Below are 24,759 nucleotides of genomic sequence, written 5' to 3'. Positions count from 1 at the left end.
GACAGTTTTTGAAAAAAACGATTACTTTTGTCTTTTCTCTATTCAAACGTAAGCACCATTGACTGCAGTAAGAGTGTAAAATGTTAAGCTTTTGTTGCAAGCTGTCTTTAGATAATGATAAAATAACTAAATCATCTGCATATAAAAGAAATGGGATTCTAGTAGATGAAGTGTTGTGAATTGTTGGGGAGTTCATATCTGTCATATCTGTGGTGATATCATTTATGAAAATATTGAATAGAGTTGGGCTGAGTGTATTTCCCTGATGTACCCCTCTTCGAATAATAAATTCTCTGCTGAAATAATCTTGTGATTTTGCGTAGATTTTAGCGTTCGTATACATATTTTTTATTATATCAAAACATTTACCTTTTATTCCTATCCGGTGTAGCTTCAGCATCATGCCAAACACTGTCGAACGCTTTTTGAAAATCTACAAAACAACCATATAGTCGACTGTTTTTTGTTTTTATTATCTCATCTACTAGCTTTTTTAAAACAAAGATTTGATCAGTGGTTCTATAGTTTTTTCGAAATCCGGCTTGTTCTTTGATCAAAACGTCGTTAGTCTCCAGATATTCATTCATTCTTGTATTCAGGATTACCGCTTTTATATAAAGGGATACTGATACCAGTTTTCAAATTGTCTGGATATATACCTGTTGTATATATTATATTATATAGCTTTTGCATGACAGGTAACAGAACCGGAAGACTGCTTTTGATCATCTCATTTGTTATTGCGTCCCTTCGATTTTTTGTTTTTTTGACTCAGGCATGCCTTTCGTATTTCTTCTTCAGTAATTTCTTTATTGAAACTTAATGTATTACCATCATCTAACATTTCAGTGTTTTCAAGTTCATCTTGAACTTTTGTTTTTTAATCGTCATTTATTTCCACGTCTTTTCCAATTAAATTTTCTAAATGATAAATCCATTTTGAAGCATTTAATTGATGTTTACATTCGTTCTATTCTCCCATTGTCTGTAAAGTTTTAATTGTTTTCCATGCTGACTTTGGATCTTTATTGAGCGCCTCGTTTAATTCTTTCACTAAGAGATTTTTATATGAATGTTTCTTTTGTTTTACCAGTCTGTTGTATATCTTGCATTTAGCAAAATATTTTCGACGTAAAGACTGATTGTATGGCTGCCTATTTAACGCATTCAAAATTGATTTAGTGTCTCTCCTGTGTTGATAACAGTCTCTGTCAAACCATTTTTTTTATTTCTTCGGCGTTTTTGCTTATGAAATCTACATTCTGTTCTTAGACTAACATTTGCAGCTGACGTCATTATTTGTGTGAATTCATTAACAACGTCATTCACTTCGATATCATTAACGATAGATTGATTAACAGTTTGGCTGCTCAGTTTGTCATATATATTATGTATTTGTTCCTGTATCCATGGCAAACCTAAAGCTTTGACATATGCTGCTGATAAATATTGATCCCAAGTGTATTTTAAATCAATATAGTTTTGTTTAAATGTATTAAGTAAATTTCTATCATGAGATTTATCTACTATATTTTGTTTTTGTCTCCATAATCCAGTCATAAATAATTTTAATTCTAGTTGGCAATGATCAGAAAATCTTGTAAGAGGGTGAACTTTCATGTGTAATTTTCCTGACAAATTGCCTTTGAGCAAATAAAATAATCAACAACACTGCTACCATGCTGATTATATAGCATGTGAAACGCCCATGAAGATCACCCAGTGTTCTTCCATTAAGGATGCACAGATCATTGTCAATGCACATTGATATCAATCTCCTGCCAGTTCTTTGTATCAAAGAGTCCATGGAATTTCTATCACACTCTGTGTCAAATGAATAAGTACGTGGTAAATTACATACATTGTTATCAGAATCCATCTTAATGTAATCAGTAACTTGCGCAGTTCGTGCATTAAAATCACCACACAATGTAACATTTCCTTTTAGTCTTAATTGTTCCACGTTGTCCTCTATCTTGTCCCATATGCTCGGGGTGTTGTCCCGACCAAATGACGATGTTTGTGGTGGGAAAAATACACATCCAATGTAAATATCATTGTCATTGTTGGTCCCAGGTATCATTAACCATACTAGATCACTGTTGCTATATGGTAGAATTTTGACGTATCTTCAGATATTTTCTTTGATATATACCGATATACCACCAGATGAACTTGCTGCTTTACTCCGTTTTTGTCGTACATAGTGAATTCCTGGTGAGAATTCTGGAAGATATATATTATGTGCACTTTCTTTATTCAGGTGCCTTTCTTGAAAAAAAAGTATGTCATATTCTTTGAAATCCTGTGAAACATCGGGGTCAACTAATTTATTTATCTGAAGTCTGTGTGTGTGTGTCTGTGTGTCCGTGGTAAACTTTAACATTGACATTTTCTCTGCAAATACTTTGTCAGTTGACACCAAATTAGGCATAAAAATAGGAAAAATTCAGCTCTTTCCAGTCATCTTGTTTAAAACAATATTGCACCTCTGGGATGGGCACAAAAAATAAAAAAAGAAGCCAAATTATATGCAGACTGCATTTACTGTTATATTTATATTTTTTGTATTCTCTAAACTTGGCACTTTGATCTGATATTCTGACACAACAACAAGAGCAGTCATTATTATATTTTTTGTTCAAACAGGAGCTTCTTTTGCTAAGCATGGAAGTTTTATTTATTTTGCAAACGTTTTGGTGCAGATAGTAAAAAATGGAGATTAATCTGTAATTAATGCTAGGGGACTTAATTAGCTTTAAACTGATCTTTCTCATCTTAAACATTACATTTTGAAATTATACTCAATACATAAAAAGCTTGTGTGTTTTACTCTCAGTGTACAGGGCTTTCACTATGTTCATTCGCCCAAGTGGTCTTTTTCGGAAAATACTAAAATCAATAAGACCAGTGGACTTTACAGATCGATTGGCTGAGCCCTGAAGAACAAATGCAGGGGTCATCAGTCAGAAGGAGTCATCTTGCATCATGACAACGCAAGGCCTCACACAGCAGCCCGAACGGTGCAGACCATCAACGAGCTGGGCTGGGATCTGCTCCCTCATCCCCCTTACAGCCCAGACCTTGCCCCTTCAGACTTTCACCCGTTTGGTCCCTTGAAAGCGTTCACGAGAGGCACGAAGTTTGAAAGTGACGATGAAGTCAAAAGTGTTGTGAGCGACTGGCTGAGACATCAGTCCAAAGATTTTTTACGCTGAGGGAATACGGAAGCTTGTGCACAGATGGGAAAAGTGTGTGACAGTGCTGGGAGACTACGTTGAAAAAAAAGAAGTAAGCTTCTGTCTGTATTAGAAGTCCTTATACCGAAAAATTCACCTTATTTATTGAATGACCTCGTACAAACTCCTGTTAAATCACCATACAATAATAGCTGCTGCACCAAATATATGGCAAACAATTACAAACTCCCAATGTTTAACTCAGTTAAATCACCATACAGTAATAGCTGTTTCCATTAAGACTGAACAAATCTGTACTTCGTCTCTGCAAAATATCTCACTGGTAAAATTATTACATGGGAATCATATAGTTACCAAACAGTATGGTAAATATATAGCAACCTGTGCGCACCAACATAGGACTGCCTGTCAGTGGTCTCAAATCTTATTGAACACATACATCTATGTGTTACCCACTGGCATATAACATATGACTACAGCACATGGTAATCACAACTACCAACAAGTCACACATGTTCCCCATGTTGCATTATCACCCATTTAGTCATGTATTGGCTACATTGTGTATTTTAACCACTTTTCCAGAACAGTTAAGCCTTACACATGCTGGCTATGCTCTCTCACAAGTCATGGTATCTGCATCAACACATTCCAGTTACATTAACTGTGAAATACCACATCAGCTAAAAGGATCTCTCAACGCTCTTGTGACACAACATCACAATTCTACAAACTCCAAACAGTTTCCAAAAACCATAAAGTAAATTGCCAACAAAGCAAATTACCAGTACAAGCATTACTCACAGCCCCAAACGTTTCAGGGTTCACTTTATATTCATGTAGCAGAACACAATCCCACTGAGCTAGTGTGTTTGTCACAGAATCCAAATATACAATAAATCAAGCATTCAACTAAGTCCAAAAAATAGATGCTAGTTTGACACTCACAGCCCCCGTGGTACTGTCTTGACCGTCCGGTTGTCCCGGCCTGCTCCAAGCAAGGAAAAGAAGAAACTCCACTTGCCTATTCATTTTATCCTCTTCACAAGTTGGCGCCGTATGCAAACTATCTTCCGACCCAGAGCCTTCCCAAATGGCTGAAGTTAACAGACCAATCTGGGACCAACAGTGCTAGACTTGCAAATCCAGCTCTTTTCTCACAGAACCAGGCACTGCCAAGGAGAAGGGGACAGGAGGGGGGTGGGGTGTGGGGGTGATGAAAAGAGGAAGGGAAGGAGGATAGATCGCCCAGCCCTGATTCTGTTCTAAACAGCTCATGATAAACACACTATACCATGCTCCTCACTGACCACTGAGGCAGATGCCATCCTGCCAGAGATCGACATGGGGGGTAAGGAGGGGGGGGGGGAGCAGGGTTGAGGGCGATGGAAGTGGAAGGGAAAGGGGCAGAGGAGTGTATAGGATGAGAATGGTCAGAGGAGATACCATCTTTACTTAGTATTTCTTGATAACTTGCTCCCTCTGCACTTGGCCAAGGGAAGGGGGGGGAGAGGGTATGGGGAGGGGTGTTGGTGGGGATAGATGCCATGGAAGGAGGGTGGGGGGGAGAAGAGTAGGGAGGTAGGAAGGAGTCCATCAGTGAGCAGTGTCTGAGAAAATCCCACGCTTCCACCATAGGCGCCTGACACACTATAACATTTTAATGTGGCGGAATCTAATCATTTCTGTAACTCTTGGGTGGTGTTTGCTTTGACACTGTGCAGCATTCACTCCAAAAGACTGTCCAAGTAGTTTTGGTTGAATGCCATTCAAGACGGAATCATGAATGATTAGAGCTGTTGGCAGATCTTGTTCTCTACCAGACTGAATAGGGGCAGAAGACGGTGTTGCGTAATTTTGTTTTAGATCGTCATGCCTTTTGTTGTTGACGTCATTTGTGATTTTTTGACTCACTTGTGTAAACAAAGTGAGTCTATGTTTTAACCTGGTGTTCGGTTGTCTGTGTGTGTGTGTGTGTGTGTGTCTGAATAGAATAGAATAGAATACTTTTTATTGTCATAAAACCCCAAAGTTTATAAGACAAAATGAAACATAAATATGAGCATGTTAAGAAGAGAAACATTCATGAACAAATTTCGCCAGCCTTGGCTGTATTTCTGTCAGAAGGATCAATTCACTAGGCTTTGTATTTGGACGACATATATCAATTAGGAATCTGTGTCTGTAAGTATTGTACTTTACACAATTGTCTAAAAGGTGAATCTCATCTTCTAAACTGTTACAAGTATCACACAGTCTTTGTTCTTTCTGTGTATTTTTATACCTTCCCTGTTCGATTTGTAAGTCATGGGCGCTGATTCGTAACATGGTCAGTGCTTTCCTGTGTTGTGTATTTGCTGTATTCTTTAAATACGGTTCAGTTTTATAATTTGTCACAGTGTTCTTGTAAAATGCTAATTTAGATGAACTGTCATGTTTCTGTTTCCAAAATTTTATATATTCATTTTCAAGCTTCTTGGATACAGCATGCTTTAATCTTTTAACACTAAAAGTGAACTGATTTTTCCAAACATGATCTAATCCAGTACTAGTTAATACTTCTTATGAAAAGTAGCCACTGAACATTTTCATTTGTTTGACGATACATGCAGTTATATGTTGTGTATACAAGTGAATTTTGAGGAAGCTCTAATATGTGTATCCAATAGACAATAACTTGACATATTATTTTTAGGCTAATATGAAATCTTCCAAATTCTCCTAAAACGGGGAGAACCATTCCTCTTTATGTACACCAAGTAACTGCTTACAAAACTTGACATGAAGTCTCTCATGTGGAAATTTGTTGAAAAGACAATTACTGAATAATTCGAATAAATTAAACGATACATTCCCTGTAACATCACATGCGAACCAAACTTCTGCTCCATATGTTGAAATAGGCGTTATCAAAGTATCATATAACTGACACATGATATCTATATTCATATTTGTATTACGAAATGTTCTGAGTAGCACATGTAGAGCCTTATTTGCTTGATTTTTAAGATGACCTTGTGCTCGACTTAAGTTGCCATTTCTATGAAATATAACCCCTAAATATTTATATTCTTCTGCTGTTTCAGTTATGTCCTCTCCACATTTAAAATGTAGGGGTATTTTAGGGACAGTTTTTGAAAAAAACGATTACTTTTGTCTTTTCTCTATTCAAACGTAAGCACCATTGACTGCAGTAAGAGTGTAAAATGTTAAGCTTTTGTTGCAAGCTGTCTTTAGATAATGATAAAATAACTAAATCATCTGCATATAAAAGAAATGGGATTCTAGTAGATGAAGTGTTGTGAATTGTTGGGGAGTTCATATCTGTCATATCTGTGGTGATATCATTTATGAAAATATTGAATAGAGTTGGGCTGAGTGTATTTCCCTGATGTACCCCTCTTCGAATAATAAATTCTCTGCTGAAATAATCTTGTGATTTTGCGTAGATTTTAGCGTTCGTATACATATTTTTTATTATATCAAAACATTTACCTTTTATTCCTATCCGGTGTAGCTTCAGCATCATGCCAAACACTGTCGAACGCTTTTTGAAAATCTACAAAACAACCATATAGTCGACTGTTTTTTGTTTTTATTATCTCATCTACTAGCTTTTTTAAAACAAAGATTTGATCAGTGGTTCTATAGTTTTTTCGAAATCCGGCTTGTTCTTTGATCAAAACGTCGTTAGTCTCCAGATATTCATTCATTCTTGTATTCAGGATTACCGCTTTTATATAAAGGGATACTGATACCAGTTTTCAAATTGTCTGGATATATACCTGTTGTATATATTATATTATATAGCTTTTGCATGACAGGTAACAGAACCGGAAGACTGCTTTTGATCATCTCATTTGTTATTGCGTCCCTTCGATTTTTTGTTTTTTTGACTCAGGCATGCCTTTCGTATTTCTTCTTCAGTAATTTCTTTATTGAAACTTAATGTATTACCATCATCTAACATTTCAGTGTTTTCAAGTTCATCTTGAACTTTTGTTTTTTAATCGTCATTTATTTCCACGTCTTTTCCAATTAAATTTTCTAAATGATAAATCCATTTTGAAGCATTTAATTGATGTTTACATTCGTTCTATTCTCCCATTGTCTGTAAAGTTTTAATTGTTTTCCATGCTGACTTTGGATCTTTATTGAGCGCCTCGTTTAATTCTTTCACTAAGAGATTTTTATATGAATGTTTCTTTTGTTTTACCAGTCTGTTGTATATCTTGCATTTAGCAAAATATTTTCGACGTAAAGACTGATTGTATGGCTGCCTATTTAACGCATTCAAAATTGATTTAGTGTCTCTCCTGTGTTGATAACAGTCTCTGTCAAACCATTTTTTTTATTTCTTCGGCGTTTTTGCTTATGAAATCTACATTCTGTTCTTAGACTAACATTTGCAGCTGACGTCATTATTTGTGTGAATTCATTAACAACGTCATTCACTTCGATATCATTAACGATAGATTGATTAACAGTTTGGCTGCTCAGTTTGTCATATATATTATGTATTTGTTCCTGTATCCATGGCAAACCTAAAGCTTTGACATATGCTGCTGATAAATATTGATCCCAAGTGTATTTTAAATCAATATAGTTTTGTTTAAATGTATTAAGTAAATTTCTATCATGAGATTTATCTACTATATTTTGTTTTTGTCTCCATAATCCAGTCATAAATAATTTTAATTCTAGTTGGCAATGATCAGAAAATCTTGTAAGAGGGTGAACTTTCATGTGTAATTTTCCTGACAAATTGCCTTTGAGCAAATAAAATAATCAACAACACTGCTACCATGCTGATTATATAGCATGTGAAACGCCCATGAAGATCACCCAGTGTTCTTCCATTAAGGATGCACAGATCATTGTCAATGCACATTGATATCAATCTCCTGCCAGTTCTTTGTATCAAAGAGTCCATGGAATTTCTATCACACTCTGTGTCAAATGAATAAGTACGTGGTAAATTACATACATTGTTATCAGAATCCATCTTAATGTAATCAGTAACTTGCGCAGTTCGTGCATTAAAATCACCACACAATGTAACATTTCCTTTTAGTGTTAATTGTTCCACGTTGTCCTCTATCTTGTCCCATATGCTCGGGGTGTTGTCCCGACCAAATGACGATGTTTGTGGTGGGAAAAATACACATCCAATGTAAATATCATTGTCATTGTTGGTGCCAGGTATCATTAACCATACTAGATCACTGTTGCTATATGGTAGAATTTTGACGTATCTTCAGATATTTTCTTTGATATATACCGATATACCACCAGATGAACTTGCTGCTTTACTCCGTTTTTGTCGTACATAGTGAATTCCTGGTGAGAATTCTGGAAGATATATATTATGTGCACTTTCTTTATTCAGGTGCCTTTCTTGAAAAAAAAGTATGTCATATTCTTTGAAATCCTGTGAAACATCGGGGTCAACTAATTTATTTATCTGAAGTCTGTGTGTGTGTGTGTGTGTCTGTGTGTCCGTGGTAAACTTTAACATTGACATTTTCTCTGCAAATACTTTGTCAGTTGACACCAAATTAGGCATAAAAATAGGAAAAATTCAGTTCTTTCTAGTCATCTTGTTTAAAACAATATTGCACCTCTGGGATGGGCACAAAAAATAAAAAAAGAAGCCAAATTATATGCAGACTGCATTTACTGTTATATTTATATTTTTTGTATTCTCTAAACTTGGCACTTTGATCTGATATTCTGAAACAACAACAAGAGCAGTCATTATTATAATTTTTTGTTCAAACAGGAACTTTTTTTTTCTAAGCATAGAAGTTTTATTTATTTTGCAAACGTTTTGGTGCAGATAGTAAAAAAGGGAAATTAATCTGTAATTAATGCTAGGGGACTTAATTTGCTTTAAACTGATCTTTCTCATCTTAAACATTACATTTTGAAATTATACTCAATACATAAAAAGCTTATGTGTTTTACTCTCAGTGTACAGGGCTTTCACTACGTTCATTCGCCCAAGTGGTCTTTTTCAGAAAATACTAAAATCAATATGACCAGTGGACTTTACAGATCGATTGGCTGAGCCCTGAAGGTCATGGGCAAAAATCAATTGCGTACACATATTTATACACATTCAAAGCGCGTGCTCATATTCTTCGCAAACGCGGACGCCGCCATTTTGTTTCAAGTTGTTGACCTGCCCGTTCAATCCTATATTCAATGGATAATACACGATAACATGTGATGGAAAGTTGAAGAAGGAGACCGTTAAATATTTATTCAGAGAAAGATTTGTGAATGCCTCATCACTTACTGGATTATGCCCCAAACTGCCATAAAAATATCCACAGAATCAGTCAGAATTCACAGTTAAAAAATTTAAACCATGCGAGTTAATACCCTTGAACTGATCACAATGAAACGAAAAAAATTCCAGTCTTGACTTTTCTCAAAATGAAGTCCTTTTCACTTCTTACGACGTTTAGAAGTACTTGTACTTGGCTCTACATGTTATTAGTTTAACAAAATACTAAATTTTCATATCAACTTTAAAACAATAAAACTAGAATGAACATAAAAGAGAAATGGAATCGACGTGTTGTACTACATTCCCGGCAGGTGTAACTAAACTTGTACATCTAACTAGATCTAGAGAAAACGGCTAAATGTTGCAGTGTGATTGCGGGGATAGCCACGTCTCCTTTACCGCGGACTTAAAAAGAATTTTGTATTGCCCTTAAAGATTTTTTGAATGCCCAAGATACACCAGAATAATATGATTTAAACAGCGTTCTCAATGCGAATACCGCAATTGATTTATCGCCCTTTAAAAAAGTATGTTCAAATATCAAATTTTAAAACGTCAATTAAGGAGCCATGATAGTGTAGTGTAATGGGTAAGACAGTTTCTTCTCACCCGAACACGTGGGGTTCGAATCTGGTTTGGATTTTTTTTTTTTTTTTTTAACCCGAAGCTTTATAATAACAAATACAGAACACATTTTAACGATTAGATTTTTTTTTTTTAAAGTGTATCGCAAGTGAGTCTTGAAGCCTTGCCTCTCTTGTTCTTTCTGTGTTTTTTTTGTAGTTGTTGTTTTGATTTTGTTTGTTGGTAGTCTTTGTGGCATCGGAGGTCCACTCTGCTGATGCTTTGGACCTTGCTTCAGCACCCGCACGAATGTCTGATGGGTGCCATATTTTGTCTGTTTTGGTGTTTACGTTTGTTTGCGTGTGTGCGTCACTGACCGTGTGGTGTAGTGTGGTGTTTTTTTTATTTTTATTTTTTAAATGGATTTTTCTTCAGAATATTGGGGTCTTTCACATGCACTGGGTGCATGCTGCTAATGGTACCGTAACACTCACATGTTCGTCCAAACGTACTAGAATAATTCCTAGATGACCCCTCCAGGTCTCTGTATAAAAATAGATTCGGAAAGATGGAAATTGAAGTGATAAAAAATTTTAAAAAAACAAAACAAAACAAAAAAAACCTGAACAATTTTATGTTAATTCATCAAAGATTTGATAGTAGGCCAATACAAGCCAAAACTGCGAAAGAATGAAGATACTTTAAATCTAGATATTCATTCAAATAGAAATAGAAAAGGACCCTACAGACCTTGTTCGTTAGAAGAAAAAAAAAGAAGAGTAATTTGCCCTTGATTAAGCCGGAAACAGAATTCGTGGGGAGTCTCTAAAAGCGAAAGTTGCGTGTTCGTCGATTGTACTTGTGTAAATGCTTCACAATGGGTCTGGGGAAAACGGGAGGAAAGAAGTGCTGTGTGTTCTGTTCGAACTTCAAACGGAAAAAAAAGTGACATCGCAACGCATACCAGCCACGAACCGATTGCACAGAGCGTGGCGAGCTCAGAATCACTTCGTGAACTGAAAAGGACCGCACCCTCAGTGGCGATGATATTCCTTCACTTTCCACGAACAAGGTCTTAAAACAAGCACGGTATATGACATTTTGAATCGAATATTCATTTTTTATGTTTCAAAATATATTGGTTTCATTTCAACAGCCAAGCCTAAGAATGTTTTGGGTCTGATTTCTCAAAGAGGGATAATTATACTGTCTTCATTTCTCACACACTTATCTGTCTAATGTTTGAATCCAAAAGCACAATTTAACCATTAAAACGGAGAATTACAGTACACCAGCTGGCCGGTCTTTTTCAACTTCCAGTCACCAATGTTGTATCATTCAACTTGATTGTGTGTGTGTCTCTGTGTGTGTTTGTTTGCTTGTTTTTTGGTCACTTTCTTAGCTGTGATATTTATTCAGCACAGATATATGCATCTCTGACACATAGTACAAAACTGACTACTGTACATCTGAAACAAATACAAAGAATTTCCACAATACAACATTTGTCAGCACATACTTCTTTCAAGTGGAAATGCTTGCACATTTTCAGAAAGTGCTGTAACAATGATACTGAGACAGTGAGATCATTGCAACTTCCACAGGCAGTGTGAATGTTTACACACACATACACACACACACACACACACACACAGAGAGAGAGAGAGAGAGAGAAATCAAAGTTACTGTTGCAAATTTAAACAACTCACTGGTTTGAGATTCTGCACATGCATAATGCAGTGAATAGATCTGACACATTTTGGGGGTTGTATGGAGTTTGACTGAAAATGTGTAACTAAAACAAATGTCATAACATTCAAGCCCTAATTATATATTCTTTTCTTTTTTTCTTTTTTTTTGTTGTCACAGCTGTCAGATAAAAGTCCAGGAAGACATCACTGCTACTTCTGTATCAGCAGTGGAAACCAATGCTGCTAACAGTAAATTGAGTAATTTTACAAAATTTAACAAATTTGGAAGTGAAAATATGAAATGATCTGACAGCTTTGCTTCCCCCTTTACACCAATCTAACAGATGACACAGTGAAAGATGACTTATTAGGGCCTTGAAGACTGTTTTGTCAAAAAATTTAGACTGAAGGGGGGTTACAGTAGTGGGTGTCCATTTGTAGAGAGTGTGTGTGTGTGTGTGTGTATTAGTTGAGAGCGGATTGAATCAGGTGGATCATTGGTATTGACAAATTGTGTAAGACAGTCATATTATCATCTGTGTATGAAGATTTTTTTAAAGCTTTCTTCTTGGGAACTGTGGAGTTTGAATGCTCCAGATATTTTTTTTCATACTGATGTGAACAAATATTGCAGATGTTTATATACTGTTTATATTTATCTGATATAAAGTTGCTTTATATACAATATATACATCACTTGTATACAAGAGATAATTTGATTTCAACAGCCAAAGCTTATACCCACTGCTTGCTAATGATATTGATCATATGGTGCATTTAAAAAAGACTTCAGAAACTGTAGCTGTGATTTGTGAATGTAGACACTGCACTTCAATACAGATGTATATCACACACACACACACACACACACACACACACGCACACACACACACAACATCCAAAACGAAATGGTACTCACATAATAAATAACTTAAATTGTTTAGACAATTGTTCATAGTTTAGCATTTAGGTATGAATGAATGATACAAAAAATTAAAAGAAAATATGTAATCAAAGTGATTTTCTTCAAGTCTGTTTGTGTTTGACTCAGACCTGTTTACACTGCATTTTGTAAACAGTCTAAATTTGGTTGTACAGATTTGACAAGCAATAAGCAAATGAAATATATAATATATATATATGATTTTAAAAAAAAGGAAGTAAAAGATGGGAGGTGGGGCATGCAAATGTAAATAAATGCAAATATTTACACTAAGAATTTACAGCACTACCAGTTTCTAAAAAAAATGGCATCAAAGAGAAAACTGGTATGTATGTGTTAATCCTTTGGCCATTTGTTAGATACAATGAACTTACAGGTTTCCATAAAAGAAATACATATTCTAACCTGGTGAAAGTACAGACAGATCCATTTTGGGTAAACAGGCCAGCTGATTGTACCAGACTGGTGTGTCTGAATGTCTGGGAGTCTTGAGAAGACTTACCAATGCATGTCACTTGTAATAATGAATGAGTGAGTACAGTATGCACACATGCATGCATGCTGCACCATAAGATGAAATCATTCTTTACTTGCAGTTAATCATCAATGCAACTGTGATGAAACACACATGAATCAGTCTTGGTGATGATTATCTTTAATCAAATTCCATGCACAGCTCCATGCTAAACTGCACCACTCATTTCCCCAACAGATTTCCATGCTCAACTCCAACACTCTCCTCCCCACAATATGTACTAAAAAGTCATGTGATAGAAAAGCCAGAAAAAGATCAAATTCATTGGAACAGCAATGGCCATTTTCTCAAGTCTGAAATCTGTTCTTAGGTGTGCACGCACGCACACACACACACACACACACACACTCTCTCTCTCTCTCACTCATACTATGTAGCAACAATATGAAATGCTAGAATGTATATAGATTCTGAATGAATTAGTCACAAACAGGAGCGATACTTTTTTCTTCAGTTCAGCTGTTAAAATTCTGCGGGATGTTTATGTCGCTTGACAGCAGAAATGTCTCTGTGACAACAGAAACTGACTTGACTTCGCCTTTTTGTTTCTGGTTCCGCGACAATTGAAAATCTTTGCACGACGAACAAGTTCAACATTCATGCTACTTATCAGTTGTCCGTTCTTTTTTTTAAAATACTCTTTCGGTTCTTTAACTTTCATGGATTCAAGCGCATTTTCAGTTTCAGTGGACAGAGTCGCCATGTTGCCTTACCCGGATGTATGAAGGGGCTGAACTTTTCACTGACTTCCGGTTTCCTAACGAACAAGGTCTATTGAAAACGAAAATGCATAATATGTGGCGGTTAATTCCTTTGTATAAATATGATTTAGGAGGATTTGAAGTTGAGCTTGTCTTACTTTCATTGACCAGGGTGCGAGAGGATACCCTTGAGTCAAAGGCAGTAATTCTGAGTGCGTCCCAATTTTCTTCTTGGGAACATGTAAAAATGAGTTCAGCAGACACCAAAGAATCTTCAAATTGGAAGGTCAGCTGTCATTACTGACTATTAATGACCTGTGTGCGCAGAGGCGTCAAAAAAAAAAAAAAAAAGAAAAGAAAAAGAAAAAAAGAAAGAAAAAAAGTCTTATTATATAAACCTAATCAGAACCTAAGTAGACCTATCAGTTCCTACCGGAGGGGGTGACAGTGAGAAAGAACATGTATACATATTCCCTCCCACCATCACTCGCAGCGTCCCTCCAGAGGATCCTAAAGGGGACTAAACTGTGATCTTGTTCAGCTCCCTCTTGAAAGCTACCAAGGAGGGAGCCTCTGCTGCTGTTGCAGGCAGGGAGTTCCAGGCGGGGATGGTTGATGGGAAAAAACTGTATTTATAAGGGTCAGAGGAGGAGCTAAGATGGACAAATTTGTGTTGATGATTTGATCTTGTTTTGCTGGATCCTTTCTTGAGAAATTTGTCTGGAGGGATGTCTACAATGCCATTGACAATTTTATACATTAGGGTTAGCCTTTGTCTGTTCCACCGTGATTCAAGGGATTCCCATCCTAGTTCTTGCAGCATGGATGTTACGCTGCTGGTCCACCCATAGTCGTTGTGTACATAACGTGCTGCTCTTCTTTGCACCATTTCAATCTTGTTCTTTTGGCCTTCTTTGTATCGGCTCCAGACTGATGAGCAATACTCCAGGTGCGGGCGTACGAGAGTTTGGTAGGCGTTGGCTTTGGTGGTTTTATTGGATGTTTTTAGATTCCTTTTTAGGAAGCCTACCATGCTATTGGCTTTGTTGATGACTCTTGTAACATGTTCTTTCCAGTTTAGATCATTTCTTATGTCGACGCCGAGATATTTTGCGCTGTCAACGTGCTTGAGGGTGTGTCCTTTTAATTTGTAGTTGTAGCTGATGGGGTTCCTTGATGTTGTACAGGTAAGGACATTACATTTTTCTGGGTGGAATTCCATTCCCCAACGCTGCTCCCAGTCAGACAGTGTGTTGAGGTCTCGTTGGAGCATTTTGCAGTCTTGGATTGTCTTGATGGTAGAGTAGACTATACAGTCATCAGCGAACAATCTAATATTGGCCTTGATGTTCTGAGGCAGATCGTTAATGTAAATCAGAAATAGGATGGGGCCTAGAACTGTCCCCTGATGACAGGTGCTGGCTCAGATTTTTCGCCGTCAACTACGATGATTTGGGTGCGGTCGGAAAGGAAGGCCTTGATCCAGTCCAACGTCGATCCTCGTATACCATAATGGTCCAGCTTACGGAGGAGGCATTTGTGGGGGACCTTGTCAAAGGCTTTGGAGAAGTCCAGAATTACCATGTTGGTCTGCTGTCCTGATTTTTGGTGATGTCTTGAAACAGTGTTAGTGGTTGAGTTTCGCAACTCCTGGCTCTGAACCCATGTTGTGAACATTTTAAGACTAGTCTACATCATTCCCGGAGGGGGGTGGGGGTGCATGGTAACCTCCTCGGCCTTGCAGACTACATGTATGAAAAAACCACCATCAATCATTGGATTCCGAGTTATCTATTTCCGCCTCTCTCTCCCTTTCACATGGATATGATACAAAGAAACACATAATAAACATGTCATTTAAAAACCTGAAGAAATGACACATACACACAAAATAAATTTCTCCTTCATTCCTAGGATCTGTAGACCACCAGAAAATCATATGTAAGAGTGGTGGAATCAATTGTGTCAAGCCAGATGCTGCAAACCTTTTTTTCAAAAAACAAACTTCTTGGACTGTCCAACATGCTTCTGCGGGCTTTGCAAGAGAATCAAGAGAATAATCTTATTATTCTGTTGGCTCCTGCTCATTCAGTGCCACATTCAGCACTTATCTGGATAAAAACATGACAGGATTTTTCCCAGTAAAGATCCGTTTAATACAAAGAAATATCTGTAATGAGGCCCAAGTGGCAGAGTTTAAAAAAAAAATCCTTTGAATATTAATCTAACAAAGTAAAATAAATTGGCTGTTCCCCCCCCCCCTCCCACCCCCCTCCTGAACTATGGCCTCCAAACTGCCTTGAACAACTTACAAGATTATCATCAAGATCTAGGAATGGTGCTGAAAGCTCACAAAACTCTGCTTCATTCCTGTCAGTAGTCAGCTAGGAAACATTTCGGCAGTTCTTCAGAAATTACACATCTGATCTGACTAAGTGACTTGCTTGCTAACAAGATGAGATAATAAAAAGTGAAATGGGTGTGTGTTCATGCATGCATGCATGTGTCTGTTTTCATCCATGTGCATGACTTCAGCTCTGTTTAACTTTTGCAGTGTATGACTCGGGTTGTAACATAAATAAAAACGTACTGTAATTTCCCCTTCAAGGTGATACAGTGCATTAAAGCACAAGCCCTACTTAAAAATTTTTTGAAAAATAATTTGGTCACAGCTAAGTCGTTATGGCGCACATGCACACAGAAAATAATGTGAGAATATGTCACACTCTCAATTACATATGTCAGGTCCATGAAGCAGAATAAAGAAATTACAAGTTACAAAGTAAGATGGTAAATGTTGTGCTAGCAACTTGCTTATGGTTAAATCATTGCTCTGTCACTAAAAATTCTGAGATGTCTCTCTCTTCAGAATCAGACAAAAACAACACCTCTGTAGAAGTTTCGGGAGTTACTCCCCAAGGTGTGATGTCATCTTCAAAGTGGATGTCGGAACCTCTTATCATTGTGTCATCCGCATTGACCTGCATACCAAACCCATATATCTCAGTCTGCTGTTGTTGCATCATCTGCTGTCATTGCATTATCTGCTGACGGCTGTTGTTGCGTCAACTGCAGCAGTGCATGTTGCGTCAGTTTTGTCAGCTGTCATGATCCTCTGCTTTTCAGAACCTGCTTTAGATGACATATTCTGGTACCTGTTCCCATGCAGTGACAATCCATGAACAGACACCTTGGAATGCTGCACGTCTCACGTGGCCATTTTAGTGAAGGGATGCTCAACATCCGTCATCCACTTCTCCCACAAAACTCGCAGATTGGTCTTGAATAGCCTGTATTTATATTTTGTGCACAGATAAGGCACTATCAACCAATAATGTGCAAGGGATGGAATTCAGTAAAACTGGTGCACATTGTAGGCTGGAAATTATGCTGTCTTTTGAAGCAGGAACAAAGGGGTGTTGAAAAACAGAAGCGGAGACATGGTCAAAAGAAATACCAAGAAATAACTGTAGAAGAGAAAAGAGTACAAGGAAAATGACACTGGGGAATCAGGAAGCAACACAACAGTGTACAAATGTATGTGGTTACACAGCAGGGAATCGATCACTTCAATAACACTTACAAAGCTTCAGCAACTGCTGCACATTTAATGTGCTATTGCCAAGCTAAAGAAACTAATTCTTTTCAAATCCAGTCCCCTTATCATGTGACTAGTCGCCTTTCCATATGATTATCTCTCTTTTTAATCAACACAAATTATTCCTTCCAGCACAGCACATTACACAGTTTGCAGGTGACAAGCACTTAATTCTCTTTAATCGGGAGTAACACGGAAATAGCTGAAACATGTCTTTAGAATAATATTTGCTAGATTTAGAAGCTTAATGGCATTTGCAATCCAGTCACACAGATGTCACATGTACACATGCACATACATACAATCACCCTGGCAAAAACTAAAAGTGATCCTTTTAACTGTACACACTATTCACCCTGTTGAATCTTCCAGTGAATGTCTTTTTAACAGCACAAATTCACATGAAGACATACACAAAACACAGTAAACAGTCACATACATTCAGCAGCCAAAGGCAGCAGTCTACACATACATACTGCGATGAAAATAAGCTGCAACAAGATGAAATAATTCAGCAGCCATCTCCATGTACACCTATACCAGTATGCTGAGTGGAGGTAAAAAACATTGATTCATTCAGTAAATGATAACAAACTGCATGCCCTGATATGAAAATTGTGACAATGTGGCCATCAATATATCTCTCCCATGATCAGCACAAGCAAACCAGACCATCCCGTAAAGGGATGACTCCCCTTACCCTCGCCTGTCTTGTCACTGTAGTTTTCCCAAATATACCCTGTTCGTTCAAACTCCTTTACCATATTTCTCACCACATTGGTACGTAGATCACTGTAGATTTCTCCAGCCAGTTGGCTGTAGGGGCCTGTTGTGTGAGCATAGTGATATAATGCTGACAAAGCCAAGTAGTTCATGTTGATCCAGATGGGTCCACGCCAGTACGGGGGGTCATGCTCTGTGTTGTATCGATTGTACAGCTTGTTCATGCGGGCCAGTGAACGCAATCCAAACTCGGTCCACAGCAGTGCAGGATCCTTCAGATCCTGCAGAATTTTGTACAGCTTGGGGGATTTGGGTTCAACAATTTTCAACAGGAGTGGGAAGAGGCTGACATAGCCAAATGCGTTGACAAACTGGTTCTGAGGATCAGACAGGCTGACCCTGATCTTAGGCATGTCAGGGGGACGCTGACCAGGTTGGAGATGGGGAGGTGGGGGTGGTTTTTCCAGCTTCACTTTGTTGCTGTGCAAGCCGTAGTCACTGTACTGTTGGCCTTTCTCTGACCAGTGCAAACTGTCCAACAAAGCGTTGTCTGTCAGCAGCTGATGGGTGGCTGCATACTCCTGCCAATCCTTGTTCAAAGACTTGGCAATCTCAGCCATCACCCCTGAGGCCAGAGCCATCCAGCAGCGTAGGTCCACATGCCGTTCGTCATCTGTCGGGTGAGAGGCACGAGGAAAGTCATCCAAGCCAGAGGTGAGAGTCAGAGGGTTCAGCTGTGTCACAGCCCTGGCATCTCGCCCTCTCCACCTGTACGTTGATGGTGTACTTCCCACTTGTGAGGTGTTGTACCAGGAGTACCATTTTTTCAATCGGGGATACAGGGTTTCCAGATAGTGCTGTTCTGAAGGATTCTTTGCACCCACCATTTTGTGAATCAGTCGCTGCAGTGGTAAAAAGAAAGTGGGTGGATTGGCATTCTTGTTACGTTGCACAACAAACTCAGCAGGAACTTTGGCACGAGCCTCAACCCCTAAGATTTGCTCTCGAGGAATCCAGCCTTCTGTATTCATCAGGTCCAGCCAGTGACCAATGATCTCTAATGACAAAGCCTCATCCCATCGGCTAATGAGCAGATTGTGGAAACCCTCATCCCACAGAAAACCTCTGGGAAAAAATGGTCTGGAAGGAACACCAGAAAATAAAGGTGCTTCCCAATAGTCCACTGGTTCTTTGTTGTACTCAGACTGTACAAGGGAAGAGCCATAGAAATAACCAATACTGCCTAGCATATTGCTCATGGCTGCTTTAGCTATTTTGGTTTCTTTCTCCCCATAGCCCTTCTCATTCAACTGGAAAATGCCATCAAATTTAGTGTTGAAATTATCCACGTGTGATTTTAAGACAGAACTGAAGACATCCCCTTCTAGAGTGTTTGGACGGCTTTGAAAGCTCCCTGATTCAAAGAGCACTTCCATTTCCAGTGGCAGTGTGGCAGTGACCTGTTTGACAATAAAGTTTGTTCCTGGGGCATCCTTGGGCACCATGCGGCCCACCAGAGTGAAGTAGGGCAAGGTGCGGGCTTTGTCCCATGCCTCCACCCTCATCCCAGCCTTCACCACATCCGTCAGCTCAGCCAGACTGCCAGCATAGGTGATCAGGTGGGCAACTTTCTGCTTCTCCGCCTTCACCTTGGGGAACTTGACAGTAAAAGGCCCCAGTTCCTGAGATTGGCCTGTGACTCCCGTCAGCACATTGCGGGTCAGTTGTGGCTGCACTGAGCCCTGGCCATCCAGAGCCACATAGAACATGCTGGACACCACTACTGTCTGGCCTGCGTTCTGCAACACAGCATTTGATATCAGTAACTCAGACATTGTCCCTGTTCCTTCTGCATCCATGGACTGCAACCCCAAAATTCACTTGAATAGATAACTAAGAACGAACTTTGATGTGTATGACTGTTTTAACCCTTCAGTTAAGGCAACCTTACCCCCTTTTCAGGGGCTGTGCATGTTGGGTATGTTCATATTTCCATAACCTACCAAACGTTGACATGGATAACAGGGCCTTTAATGTGAACAGTTGATTTTCTGTATATTGTGTATGAAGAGAGGCGCTAGCAGTTCTGAAAATACACTGACCTGGGCAATCAGAAAAACCAATCACCAAACACTTGTGCCACACTCCATTCTGTCAGCTACATAGGTTAAGCAAAATTTGCACATTCCTTTCCACTGCTGCTGCCAACAAACTTACTGTTTCTTTCATACTGTCTAGACTACTGCAACTCTCTTCTAGCTGGTCTCCCTGATAACAAACTAAATAAACTTCAATGCATTCAGAATCATACAGCCATACTCCATAAACCAAGGATGAGAGTGCAACATCACTGCTTAGAACACTTCACTGGCTTCCTGCTAAAGCAAGAATTCAATACAAAGTAGCTTGTCTCTGCTTTCATTGTCTCTGTCACAACAATATGCCACCATATCTTTCAGATCTTCTCCATCTATATCATCCTTCTAGGTGGCTGCGCTCATTTGGCACCTCTCTGCTGACAGTTCCTTGGTTCTCCTTTGACAAAAAATCTTTCTCTGTCTTTGCCCCAACAGTCTGGAACTCCCTTTGTCCCTCAGAAAACCCCAGTGTTTTTCAACTTTTAAAATGAATTTATTTAAGACGCACCTATTTCAACTTCACCTATCATGATGCATACAAATGAGTGCATCTTTGTGAATGGTGATGTGTTGTGAAGAGAAGGGAGGGTGTGACTTCTTTTAAATTATATATTTTAAAATGTAGACTTTTATTGTATTGTGATGTGTATGACCGGTGTTAGGTGTTGGAAATGATTTTTCAGTATTGTGATATGGTTATTGTGTAATGTGATGCTGAGAGTAAAGTATTGTGAAAGGGTTTTTCACAACTGTGATATGATTTTGCATTATTTAGGCACTTTTATGTGATATGTATGATTTATGATGAATTTTAATGTATGTGATGATTCTGTGTGTGTGTGTGTGTGTGTGTGTGTGTAAATTTGAGCATGAGTGTTTGGTTATGCATTAAGTTTTTCATTTTGTGTTGAAATGCATGCTTGAAACATTAGTATTTACACTGTACAGCATAACTGAGGATGTTTTACATGGAAAGGCGCTATATCAATTAAATCATTATTATTATCATTCTGGCTGTCACACTCAAATCACATAATCAATACCTTGGGGTCATTGTCATTCTGGCTGTCACACTGACACCACATGATCAATACCTTTGAGGTCATTGTCATTCTGGCCGTCACACTGACATCATACAATCAATATCTTTGGGGTCATTGTCATTCTGGGGCCATATTCAATAGACATGTGGTTAAATGTGTGCCTGCGGGTAATCTGCCTAAGGCAAGGCAAACTGCCCAAGGGTTAGCAATATCCGGTATTCAGGAACACAAAAACCTATCTGCAGTTCTACAAACCCAAAGGCAACTTACCCTTACTATCTACCAAGGTTGACAGCCCACGAAGCAGAGGTAAATATGGCGAATCCTTTTGTTGTGGTGGTTATTTCAAGGGAAAACAGGCATTTTGCGGAGAGACTGTGTCTTGAATACGGCCTCTGATGGTTTGATTTTATCCTTTGTTCGCTTGGCAGTCAAAATTGACGTATTGAGACTGGCAGATGTCATTATATTCCACATGAATTACGCATGTAGCTGTGATGTGAGTGCACTTGCAGACAATAGATTTGGAATGCCCAAACTTTGCTGATCATCGAAATTCGTTCATTCCAGAGAAATATTTCAATCTGATCTCCATTATTTTAGTTCATTTTGGCAATTAGCTGTAAAGCATGGAGGACAATGTGTCAGAATGTGAAAGTGGCCCCTAGATTTGACAAGCTGCTGACTCTAATCGATGCTTTGCCACTGAAGCTTTGTGTGTGTGTGTGTGTGTGTGTGTGTGTGTGTGTGACACTGTGATGTGGTGTGAAGTAAAAGAGCATGTGCAGAAGGGGATCCCCGGGATTTTTATTTATAGATCATGGGTTAGCTGCCTGAGTGCACTTTGTGTGTCTTGAATACGAAGATAATCTGGCCTTCAAGACAAAATGTAACTGTGGATCCCTGCCTTGTCAAGAGTAACTTGCCTTCAGGCAAAATGATCTTTGTCTTGAATACGGCCCCTGGCTGTCACACTGACATCACACAATCAATACCTTTGAGGACATTGTCATTCTGGCTGTAACACTGACATCACACAATCAATACCTTTGAGGACATTGTCATTCTGGGTGTCACACTGACATCACATGATAATACCTTTGGGGTCATTGTTATTCTGGCAGTCCAGTCACCGCCATAGTCACCCCCAGGTCTCTTCACAAATTCTGTCCTCATAGTATAGGCTGCCTCCTCCAGCTCCTGTACCCCGAAGGACTGACCATCATGCAGGAGCCAGCTGTAGCCCAGAAGACCATCCCCTTGATCACACCAGTGCCTCACTGGGGGAGGCATCTGGTTTGTGAACTGAGTCAGCCACATTGCCCCAAACACTGGGGACTGAGGACTCCGGGTCTTCAACCCAAAGTAAGTGTGAGACCTGAAAATGCCATTGATAATAATCAATACAACACAATAATGCACAAAATGTGTACAAATGTACAAGCTTGTGTGCATACAGTCAGGCAAACTGAAACACACACAATCATCTATCATCACTTCAATGAAAAGATGTGAAGCTAAAGGAAGAAAAAACGACAGTTGTGCTCTCACTACACTGAAACATGTATGCATAGATCTCTTCTTTATCTCTCTCTCACACACATGCATGTAATACATCTGTTGAAGTTTTAATGCCCAGCAATGTACAAACTTTTTTTTTTCTTTTCTTCTAAATCTTCTGTCTTTGGTAGATACTTGCTCTTTGGAGAAGGGTTTAAATGACAGCATTTTTACTGCTGATCATAATGGGTTTTTTGTGGGTTTTTAAAAAATTCATACAAACATCTACTGACTATTTATCCGTATATATGTAACTGTAAAAATCATGAAAATTATTAGTACAAATTTTCTTTGATTTCTTAGGTGTATCCAAATTCTAATAATAGGTCAATTTGATGTTTCCAGTGGTGAGTTTTATGTGGTTGGATCTATTGTTCAATAAAGAGTATCATATGAAAGGAGACATAAAACATTTTATAACAATATAAGCAAATCATATGTAAGTGGAATCCTCATACAAGTCATAGCCAATATTTTTTGCTTGTCTACAATATTTGGAGGAAGATTTACCTACAAATGAAAGATTCCATAGGTAAATTATAAAACAAATATACATGTACAAAAATGGCTCAAATTCAAGTTGCTCAGTATTGGTCCGTATTGTAAAGCTAACAGGGCATAAGAAACAAAGTTTTAAACCAAATAACTAAATTATTGACTTGAATTCAGAGACTGTTTTCAAATGATGTCAAATGGTACTGTTAGGGAAAAAAAAACCTATTTTGCATATTATTTACATTTGAGTTCAGTACTTATAAATATAATGCTGCTGAGCAAAGTTCTAACAGGTGGATCAGTCTGGGTGTATCATACTCTTGTATACACATCTTGCTCCTGCTTTCTCTGAGTATCCCCCTGCTCCTGCCCCTTTACCATTCACATCTGTCTGAACCAGGTTTTATCAACTGCTGCTGATGAGTATGCTCATCTGTAATGAGCTGTCACCTGAAATAAAACTGAGATTACAGGGCAAAATGTCAGTGATTCTTTATTTGGACTTCTAACTTTTGGAAATCTTGCATTATTTTTGTTCAGCAAAATGCAAAAATAAATTACACCATTTAAAAGTCTGTGATGAACTAGTAAATGCACATAAAATTCATGCAACACTGATCTGGTTTCACCAAGGTTCAGGTGGGATAGGTCTATAAAACTGTCTCCCTTTAAGTGGTAATCTGAACAGCATTGACTGAGAATGAAGATAATAATAATTAATAAATTTCTCTTGAGGTGTTTAGGTATGTCATGACATTAACTCAAGAATAGATTATGAAACTGAATACATAAGATTGATGAACAATTTACAACAAACTTCATAGAAAACTAATAGGAATTGAAATTTTGTTAAGCCACATTGTATATATTCTATGATACCTACGTTAAATAGGTTGTCAAAACAGCAACAAAACACACACACACACACACAAAACAAAAACAACAACAAACAAACCAATCATGAAATGTCTTCTCCCTAACTAAGACCAAGGCAACAATTTCAGGCAAAAACACTACAATGAACTGAGGCCTTTGAAAAACAACAACAATGAAGTAAAGTGTTCCTGAAGATTCTTGAACTGAAAACATTAATTCACTACTGCATTTTTAGGTCAAGACAGTTGAACTCCCCTTGTCCCAGCCAAACATACTTTATGATACATTATATACATCTACATGTGCGTGTGTATTTGTGTGCACATGTATGTACGTGTGTGTATGTGTGTGAGCATGTGTATGTGCCTACATAGTGTGTGTGTGTGGCTGTGGCTCT

General features: G+C 38.2%; 1 protein-coding gene across 1 annotated transcript in view; it reads right to left on the bottom strand.

Moving 5' to 3' along the window:
* Positions 1 to 12,716: 12,716 nt before the first annotated feature.
* LOC143293829 (mannosyl-oligosaccharide glucosidase-like) overlaps positions 12,717 to 24,759 on the bottom strand; it is a 13,041-nt gene continuing 998 nt past the window's right edge. The window contains exons 2-3 of the mRNA XM_076605110.1: positions 22,530 to 22,809; positions 12,717 to 20,049 (exon numbers count right to left, since the gene is read on the bottom strand). Of these exons, the coding sequence (XP_076461225.1) occupies positions 18,160 to 20,049; positions 22,530 to 22,809 (2,170 nt within the window). The 3' untranslated portion in view covers positions 12,717 to 18,159. The remainder of the gene's footprint in view (positions 20,050 to 22,529; positions 22,810 to 24,759) is intronic.

Source organism: Babylonia areolata, chromosome 19 (assembly GCF_041734735.1).
Source record: "Babylonia areolata isolate BAREFJ2019XMU chromosome 19, ASM4173473v1, whole genome shotgun sequence".
Lineage (NCBI taxonomy): Eukaryota > Metazoa > Mollusca > Gastropoda > Neogastropoda > Buccinidae > Babylonia > Babylonia areolata.
The sequence above is the reverse complement of the archived record's forward strand: the minus strand, read 5'-3'. Positions and strand labels throughout refer to the sequence as shown.